The following is a 10,238-nucleotide window of genomic DNA, read 5'->3' on the forward strand; positions in this document are numbered from 1 at the left end:
TTGGGTGACTGTCACAGGAAGTTAGCTTGTTCTTGCAGATTTAGTTGCTTTTGTAAAATTTTGATCTTGGCTACAGTAGTATGAATTGGGAATGCTCTTCTTAATGTGCTACTTATATAGTGTTACCTAGATCAGAAGGCTTCTGCTTTAAACTAAACTAGTTTGCTCTAGTATCTCAGAATACTGGTGCAAGCAGAATACCTTTTCCTCACCATAATATAATCCGAAATGCAGACACTCACAATGAAGATTTATGAAAGTGGTATGTATCTTAAAAAAGACCCACAGGAATTAAACCCACTGCCCACTTCAGCTGTTTTTTTTTTCCTTTAGGTCCTTCGTGCTGGACCTTTGTTTTACATTTCAGTAGACAAAGCAGGTCCCGGCTAGTCTTGTGTGTACCTTCCAGATAAAAGCCAGCATTCTCCCAGCTTTGCAGTGAGAGACGTTTCATTCCTTCTTGTGCTGGGGCCTCTGTGCAGGGCTGTGGCACTGTAACCAGGCTTCATGCAGGTATAAACGTAATTATACCTGAGGCTTTTGCAGCATTACAGTGTTGTGCAAAGGGGCCTTACCGTAGATGTGAATCAGATCTGAAAGATCATACAGCCCCTCCTGTAACAGCATAAGGATTAGGTTGTTTTTTTTTTTTTGTGCTGGGCAAATTTCCAAATTTCACCAACTCTGTGGTATGGTACATGCCAGCAATGTTTCCCTCTTTCCTCAAGCTCGTAGATCGCTGCGTTTCTTTTTGCATGTTTATGTGGTTGGTAAGGTGCTTTGCATTGAAAACCACGTTCATTTGACACTGTAGCTTGTAGGGATTTATTTATTATTATTTTTTTTAAAGTCAGAAACTCACTTTTCATCCCAGAGAAAACCCATCCTGAGGATCTCTGTTGAACTGTGTGGAAGGTGGAGGAAGAGTGTATATTTACATGAGGCTTTGCAATAATTCGTAAGCTTGCTTGTGGGAGGTGTGCAGCTACGTAAGAAATTCTGTTTAATGGTGCTTTATGGAAGAAACATAATTTGTGTATTTTTCTGTGGTTGAATTCTGCTTAGTTTCTTTTAATTCATTTAGTGTGGTTAAAATAGTCACCTACAGGGATCTCACTGGTTTAGTTTTTGCTTTAAATCAAATTTAGAGCAAACCACAAGTTGTTCCCTTGTACAAATTATGTATTACTGAGACAAGTGGAAAGGGCATAATATAGTTTTCAGAGAAATATAAAACAAGATATTTCTGTTCTTTTCCAGCAGAAAACAATAAAAAAAAATCATGCAACTTGAATTTTTTTGTAGCTTTAACCTAATGGGCTATTTTTTTAGAGTGAGCAGATTCAATATAAGTGTCAATGCAGTACAATTATGCCAGCCGTTCCCCACTGGTTCCAGCACAGCTGTGTGGTTTTATAGGCAATGAATCCTGGCGTACCACTGGACTGCTTTGGACAGGAGAGAAGTCCAAGTCTTTTAGTGTAACACATGTAATCTTCTGACTCTAGTTGACGTGTTCCCTCATTTAGCCACACTTTCTGATAATCTGTTTGTCCTTTACAGGTGAAAAACCTTATCAGTGTGATTTTAAGGACTGTGAACGAAGATTTTCTCGTTCAGACCAACTCAAACGGCACCAAAGACGACACACAGGTTTGTTGGCAACATATCTCTACTCATTAGAGTTCATCTTTACATGTGAATTGCGAACCAAAAATTGTATTTCTAAACTTCTATTTTTCTGATGTTGTGTCTGCTCATACATGATACCCATAGTGCCAAATTCTTGAAGTCAGCTTTAGGAGAGGATTGTAGCAGATGTGTTGTGTGGGTTTTTTTTTGTTTTTGTTTTTTGTTTTTTGTCATTTCAGCACTACTGTGGTTGTACAGGTGACCCTTTCATCCTGCCTCTTTTGAAACAGCTTTTGTAATTAAACTCTTGGCTCTGTATTGTATTCCCAAATTAGGAATATATTATTTTTTAAAAACCAAACAGCAAGAAAAAGTTGACAATAAGTAACCTGATGAACGCTATTGTTGATGGTCTGATGTTCGTGTGGCAATGTTAATAGGTGAATGCTGTGTGTGCATAACCTGAAGGGCTGGTGGAATTACTGTGCATTATATGTGGAAAGCATAAGTAGAGAAGCAAAAGCCACATCAGCTGTAGTGCTTAAGACCTTAACGCAGCAAACCATGTAAGCTTAGATTTGAGTCTTTTTTTGAATTCTGCCAACTAGGTAACAATACTAGGAGCAGCAAGAAGAGCAACTTGCAAGATCTGTCTGGTTGAATTGCACAAATAGCCTGGAAAGTTCCCATACAGCAGAGAGGGAAGCAGCAATCATGAATCAGTCTTGGTCCTAGCTAGGCTTCTGCATCTTTCACAGTGAAATGTTCTGAGACAGCCAAAACTACTCGTGAGTTCAGTCCAAATTCAACAAGTTGTTTTCTGCACATACACCATTTTCTGGAAGTGTCAAGACAGCCCATTTCACCATTTCAGGAGTTCTTGGAGGTCTAGATCAGATTGACAGGGGAGACAGCTGCCCTTCTCAAAGTCACAGAAGAGGAGACAATGATGACTCCAGCCTCCTGATTGGGAGGGGAACCATGAGGACACTTCATGGAACATGAGAAGGGCTTCAGAGTACTTCTCTGACTGAGTCATAGCAAGAAATTGCATTTGGATCTTTTGTCTCTCAGGAAGTGGCCTGACAACGGATTTACTCATTCTATGGTGGATTTCCGCCTACTGCTTTCCTTGCTAAAGATATTCCATCCCACTTAAACAGGGTTACTGAGAGATGTAGGAAGTGTCTCTGAAAGCTTGTGGGATGACACATTTTTAGCAACTGCATGCTAGAACATATCTGTGTTAAGCAGTCCCCAAGACTTACCCATAGTGTGTAAAGTAAGTAGTAGAAGTGTAAAGCAAGTTAAGCCTATTTGTAGTATATAAAACAGACCTCTGCACCTCTATACTGCTTGTATCATATTTGCATAAACATGAAGCCAATAGTGCCAAGCCACAGGATCAGAATTAACAAAGTTTGCAGATCCTGCTTCGTCCAGCAGTGTAAGTGGATGTTTGTTTATGATGGTGCTGTTTGAATGCTTCAGACCCAGACATTGGAAGAGGAGGCTGCAAAGGGATGGCAGCCTGACGAATTACTTTCTGTAATGTGTAGGTATCAAGCTGGGAGGAGCGGTTACAGTAACAAGTACAAAAAAATCCAGACTTTTGAAAATTCAGAAATAGCTGATTTCATTCACCCTTCCAAGAAGTGTTGGGATGTAAAAGTAGACTTTTTTTTTGTGTGTGTGTCTTTTCAGGTGTGAAGCCCTTCCAGTGTAAAACCTGTCAGAGAAAATTCTCCAGATCTGATCATCTGAAGACTCATACCAGGACTCATACAGGTAAAACAAGTGCGTAAACTTTTATTCACCTTTATATTTCTTTTTTTTTTTTTAAGTTTAAATCAATGTTATTGTAAATTACATTATTAGAAAGTCTCTTAACCAGGAGTTAAATATTCAAAACAACAGAAAGAACTTCAGAGTGTGCTGATTTTTCAGTGTGACTACATTCCCCAAGTGTCATAGTCACTTTTCACAAAGGGATTTAGGTGATTTTGGAAACTACACTTTCTTTCTTCATGTTTAAAGAAATTTCAGCTTGGCAAAATACATTTTGTCAGCTATTGTGAAATGAACATCATGGTCTCATCCCACAAATGTCAAGTTGATCTACTGTCTTTACTGAAAAAACCCTACAAGATAGAAATTTTAATTCTAGCTTCAGCTGAAGCTCTGTAATCTAAAGTATTCATGTGTACTCATGCTTCTTCTAAGTGTCAGTTGAGCCTAATGCAGGATAGCACGGCAAAGCTCTTGCTGTTCCTACTCGTACTGTAATCTCTCCAGAAGATAAAAGGAGTGCCTTTTGCAAACTCACACTGACAGACACTAAAGTAAAAGCTTACTCAAATATTCAAGGACCTTTTTGCAGAAACCATAGTATTTCATATAAATACAGGGAAAAAATAGGAAGCCATTTTAGTCTACTCTGCCCTCAAGTAAATGTAAACACCATTAAGGAGCAGCAACCTCTATATTTTAGTTTTAATTTTTAGAATTATTCTGTTCCCTTCCACTATGTATGCAGTATTTTTACTAAGTAATTGTTTATTGAGTACTTTGGCATGTTATTAGACGTCACAGTGTTTTCTATACTGGCGTTAACCTTTTAAATTCAGTCTCTGTACAGATGGACAAGGAGCCTGAAAATATTTTTCTTCCTGCTAAGGATTCTTTTTTACTCTTCTGGACCGTAAAAATACATATTTAAGACTTTCAAAAATAAAAGAGAAATTTTAATAAGGGAAATGATTCATCTGAGAATAATGGCATTTTCTGTGGCACGGGCCAAATAAATGCTTCAAGTAATGGCCGTATCTAAACTTGCAATCTGCAAATGGTAAAGCGCATGCCTGTGTTCCTGGGCTCTCCCCGTAGTCTCACGCTGAGCTGCCGGGCCTGGGTCCATGCATTTGTGTGAAGAAAGATATTTTCTTAATCAGCAACAGGTAACATTCTGGTAGAGACAAAATGGCAAGTGGTTGTCAGATGGTAGTAAGTCAGGATAAACTACATTCCCCATTACATTTCATTGCTAACTGATCTGCTAATTCATTATTTTCATGAGTCGAGTATTTTTTTTATCCCGGACTAGCTAAATCAGTGAAGAACTTGCTCTCTTTTTTCTGATGAAACCCATTCTAGTTCTTCCTTTCTCCGTGTGATCCAAGCCCATGCTGCACTCATGGCTGAAAGTAGCCTCACTTGAGCACTGATAACCTCATAGAACAGACCTTTGCGTGGGTTTGCTGCTTGCCACTGGCTCAGGTTCTGTGTGAGCTCTGCAGCCTAGCTGCATGCTGCTGCGATGATGCTCCTGTCGGCGGTTTTGGATGTGTCATGCTCCTTTGACTGTAAAATACACATATCCTGAGAGGAATGAACACAAGTAGTGGGTGGAGACTTTCCATCTCCATCTTGCCCTATAGCTTCATTCCTCTTTCTTTCTTGTACCCTCTAAATTTTGCAACAAAACACCTAGCTCAAGTTAGTTTTCTCCATCTTAAATCTTGATGAAGCAAAGCACAGGTGACTTCCATCTAATCCCATCCTAATTTTAAGTCAACTGCCAAACTGTTTGTTAAGCTACAGTTTCAGGGATTTTTGTCTCCACAAGCATTTTTACTGTGACAGCAATCTTTGCTGTCTATTGTCTTTGCAATCTTTCCTTTCTATAAAAAAAAAAAAATGAATCAAATTGAAACTCCACATATCTATATACATTTTTAGCAATGGAAATGTGATTTCTGCTATCTGTACAGTGAAGATGTACAAAGTAATTTGTGCCCAGCCTGGAACTAATGGAGATTGCTGTCCGCTGTTGCAAGAGGACAACCAGAATACCTCATGGAACAGAAAACTGCCACTTTTACTGTGGTAGTTCAGTGAAAAACTGGCCAGTAATAGATAACTTGCATCAGTTCACAGGATGTTTTTGCTAATGCTACTGAGATGAAAGAAGACCACTTTTTACAATCTGTGATTTTTATCAGTAGCTCTGACCAGATCAATTTTGTCCGGTACTGTTTTATACACTCATGTGAGATAGTTAATGCTTTTGCCAGCATGTATGTTAAGTGGATAAAGTAGATTTTAAACATACCTCCCTTCCTTACATGTATCACACGGGACTTTGCAAACGGAAATACATATTTATGCCAATCCCAGATCCCCTTTTGCCTGAATTTGGATGTTTGTGAAACACACAAAGTGTGAGGCAAAGAAGAGGAGAAGATGTCTGGGTGTGCTCCTACCTCCCCAGTGTGTCTTGAGTTGGGAGAGTACGAGGTGTATAGACAGCACTGAACAGCCCACCCCCAGAGCTGAACCTACTTTAAAATATTGCATTTAGTTTTGGGGGGAAAAACAGAAAATGCAATTCTAAAAGAAACATGAGTCACCGGGCACTGCTCTGAGCTACTGAAAGCATTCCATCAGCATTCCTGCGGCATCAGAAACACGGCCTGAAATTCCGCTTAAACGTTGTAGAAAATAGAGAGACCAGATTAAACTGTAAAAAGGTGATGGCATTTCTTGTTAAAATTGAATGTGCTTTTCTTGGGGTCATTTTTAGTGAATATCATGCTCATGGGAGTGTTAGGAAAATACTGGATATTTTGAGCCTTTAACATCTCCCATAGATGTGAATCTACTTTATTTAGACAGTAGTGGGAAACTTTCAGTCTGGCTCAGCAGACTTTGTGCTGAGCTCTGTTCCTTCTACCATATTCACTTACACTCACCAGTTTCAAAGCCCTTCAGCCAAAACTCATTGAACTAGCTGGAAAAACTCTCCTTGACTTGAGGTCAAGCTCTAAATAGTCGCTGACAATTTTCACAGTGACTAACAGTGTGTCTGCAGCGCAGTCCAAGGTGTGACTGAAGCCTGTGCGAATGCCAGAGTGAATTTTAAACTAGTTTATTCGAGAGTTGAGAGTAGCATAGACATGGCAACACGGCGTTCAATAAGGTCCTGTCCTCAGGAGTGAACCACTGCAAAATGTTCTAAGTCATCTGAGAAGGCTGTTGTCAAAGATCAGCTGAGGGAGAGGTAGGAAAGCACTGTGCGCTGATGTGAGCAGGCATGGAGGGCACTCCCTCTCTCAGGACAGCTCGGGATGCCTTTCCTCTTGACAGGGGCTCTGCCTAGCTCTTCACCGCCCTTCAGAATGAAAACAAATAGTGTCTCAGATGAGTGGTATACCAGTTAATAACAGGGTGTTTTGTTAACAGGTGAAAAGCCTTTCAGTTGCCGGTGGCCCAGCTGTCAAAAAAAATTTGCCAGGTCTGATGAATTAGTTCGTCATCACAACATGCACCAGAGGAACATGACTAAACTGCAGTTGGCCCTTTAGACAGTTCAAAAAAGTGAATAAACCAGATGGGACATTATGAGCTACTGCAAACTTTATCAGCTATCTTCGATCACCTCTGTCAGAAAGCTGCAGCTGTCTTCGCATCCTATTTGACACAAGTTAACTAAACCGTAGGATTCTGCTCAGCCTTGTCTTCCATTTGGACTTACACAAGTTCCTGTTCAATAAATTCCAGAGATTTTTATTTGTACTTTTGTTAAAAAGTAAGCAAGATTGCCGCAGTTTCAAGATTACTATAAACTATGCTTACCTTTCACGTCTGTCTCCAGTTTTCTGGTTTTATTTTCACTTGAACTTTTCTAGGTACAAATTGTTGTGCCTTTTTAAGTCCTGCAGTGGGTAGGGTGATTCCTCCCTGTTGAAGGTAAGCAGGTAAGCTTTACGCTTACTTCATCTGTGCATATGCTGAGGTTTCCAAATGCTAGTACAGCTGTCCTAACAAATGAGATGGAACAATCACCTGCAATACTTTTCGTAAACTTTGTACTTGTACTGCCAAAGGGCAAGCTTTTAAAGTTGAAAGCTCTGCTTTTGAATTTCACAAATCAAACCTTTTTTTTTAAAGGACGTATTTATAGAGCAGCTAAAGCTGGATGAACCAGAACCTCTCTGTAGAGAAAATAAGAATCTTACCATTAAGTTAACTTGTTTTTTAAATAATCACATAATCGATCCCCCAAAACTGTTTTGTTGGTTTTTTTTTTTTGTCAGTTAACTCTCCCCCTTTCTCTCTCCCTCTCTTGTTAATGTATTGGTTTAAATTTATTCTATCATGAGATGCATAGATCTCCTTTACACAAAACTAATTCCAATCATTGTAGACATTTGGGATTTGTTTACAATGTAAAGCCACACTGGTTATGTGGCTAGCAAGCTGTATAAACTTAAAACTGAACTTTTAATGGGGCTGGTCCAGGATCTCCATTAACAGATTACTCTTAAGATAAGTAACTTAAAAAGACTCTTTGTCAAGTATATGTGAAAAAGACATTATTAGTGTAAGGAAATATATTGTTTCAGGGTTTGGGGAGGAGGGGTTTATTATTTACTTTTAATTGCTTGAAATTGTGTGTATATATATATATCTGATAATGTATTGCTCTTAGACATCTAAAATTAGAAAGTGTATAAATATTAGATGCATCACTGTTCTGATGTTGTTGCTGTTACAAACTATTGATAACACTAAGAATGTAACCTGCATTTTTCACTGAGCTTTCAATTAAAGCCCATTCAAAGAGAAACAAATGAGAGTCCAACAGATGTCTTGTTTCATGTCTGGTATTAAATTTCAAATGCCCTGTCCAATAGTATCCTTTTTTTTTTTTTGTATATAAAGGTACCACCAGCACTGATGACCACTAGTTAACCTGTCCAGGTCTTGACCACAATTTATCCATCTCACTTGGGAATCATACTGGCAGCAGAAAACAGTATCAAGTTTCATATTGTGCTATAAAACAGTTCCTTCAATCGTTCGTCTTCTTACCAAACTATTCCTTTTCTTTTGACCTGTAAGATTTGCGTAAGAACTTTATAGAATAGTAAAATCCAGTTTATAAATAGCAGCACTGGCCTTCTGTAGAACTGCGCTGAAACCATAAGCACAGATAACTTCTTAGATTAGGATGTCATAGACTGACTTTTAAGTAAAAGTTAACTTAAGAGTTGGGGTGGCTTAAATCAGTTCAGCAGGTTGAAAAAGACAGTCTCTCTTAGATGATGAAGTGTGAAAATGAAGATAAAAAAATATTACTGTTTCTTTGTCATACTGCCTACTTTTCTTTGGAAGTAAGTACAGCCTGCCTCAGCGCCCTTTGACCTTGCAAAATATTTGTATCTCTTTAGCAAAAATCTTTAATGTATCTTGCCAAGCTTTTTTTCTCTAATGTACACAATGGAGTTCTATGATGGGTTGAGCTTTCTCTCTTAAAGTGCAGCTGCATCGTCAAGAAAACTCAACAGTTAATTCTTCAAGTCCTCTTTTTCGCATGGGTATTGCATCACTGTTAATTACTGTTGGGGTACTGTGACTCATTTGTATCAGTCAACTTTATCTTTTGCTGCCAAAAGACAGCATCTCTCTGGAGAAACTCATAACAAGTGTGGCAAACATCAAATATTTGGAGCGAATGGTGTACGTAAAACTGCACAGAATTAAAAAATAAAGCAACTCCTCCTGCTTTCTTGAGAGAAAAGTTCAGTCGCAATAACAACGTCCTCTGATTTACCCAGCAGTCTCCTGCAACTAGAAAACAATCTGTTTTTCAGTCTGCACCCAAAATAGAGAGCTGCCATGAGTGTTTATACTAAAAGCCAAAAAAAGAAAAATCAACCTCCAGTTGTGCCTGCATTAGTCAAACATAAATAAAACTATCTTTTGTGAAATACAACCAAAACTCCACTGCAGCACAGGCCAGACTTCCAGTGACCTGTAAATAACTACAGCCATGGTTCTGCTGCTTACTGCATTGCGTGCCAAATAGTAATGGTAGATGGCTACAAAAAACAAAGCGTGGGTTGATGAGTGACAGAGCATGTCCTTTTGTTTTTGCTGTTGCCACTTTTTCAATGAAAGTACTTATTGCTACTCTGTTGTTTGGTGATCATTGTGTTCCCCAACCTGCTGAGTACAGTGAAGACAATGGTGAATGTTTACAAGACTTTAAAAACTTTTATTTCTAGTTATTTTACAGTCTTTGTCACAAGAGGCATTTTATATCTCTCCCTTTCATTTCCCTGTGTTCAGGATTCTGTCAGCAAGGTAAGCCCCCTTTACTGAAGTGCTTTGCTACATGAATTTCTCAGAAGCAGCCCCCAGACACTGGTTCTTGCAGTGTGCAATTCCTCATTTTGCAGCAAGCAGAAACCGCTCAGCAGGCTGAGTTTCTCTGAGCTTGACCTCCTTATGAAAGATGAGGGGGCTGCATTCTATTATATCTTACAAGTATCCTTAGCTCTCTGGAAAATTTTCAATCCCACGATTAATTGAGCAAATCTTTTATGCCTCTGTTCTTAAACTGAAAATAGTGACCGATGTTATTTTGTTGGATGGGTAATATCTTACTGTGATTGGCGTACGTAATGTAGCTTCCCGTAGCTTCCTTAGCCCCTCAGAATGGAGAATTTTGTAGATAATTACATAGATAACACTTCCACTTCTTCTTGTTGCTTCATGATGTACAAGATGTGTTGGGCAGGAAAGGGAACGTGATCTCTTCT

The 10,238-nt window shown here is 38.9% G+C and overlaps 1 protein-coding gene across 2 annotated transcripts in view; it reads left to right on the forward strand.

Moving 5' to 3' along the window:
- WT1 (WT1 transcription factor) overlaps positions 1 to 8,324 on the forward strand; it is a 34,607-nt gene extending 26,283 nt beyond the window's left edge. Inside the window, exons 7-9 of one of the 2 annotated variants that reach the window (XM_086748629.1) lie at positions 1,564 to 1,653; positions 3,337 to 3,429; positions 6,874 to 8,324. In XM_086748629.1, the coding sequence (XP_086604755.1) occupies positions 1,564 to 1,653; positions 3,337 to 3,429; positions 6,874 to 6,995 (305 nt within the window). In that variant the 3' untranslated portion in view covers positions 6,996 to 8,324. The remainder of the gene's footprint in view (positions 1 to 1,563; positions 1,654 to 3,336; positions 3,430 to 6,873) is intronic. The other variant, XM_086748630.1, reaches the window with a different exon arrangement.
- The last annotated feature ends 1,914 nt before the right edge of the window (positions 8,325 to 10,238 follow it).

This window comes from Chlamydotis macqueenii, chromosome 5, assembly GCF_036417535.1.
Source record: "Chlamydotis macqueenii isolate bChlMac1 chromosome 5, bChlMac1.mat, whole genome shotgun sequence".
NCBI lineage: Eukaryota > Metazoa > Chordata > Aves > Otidiformes > Otididae > Chlamydotis > Chlamydotis macqueenii.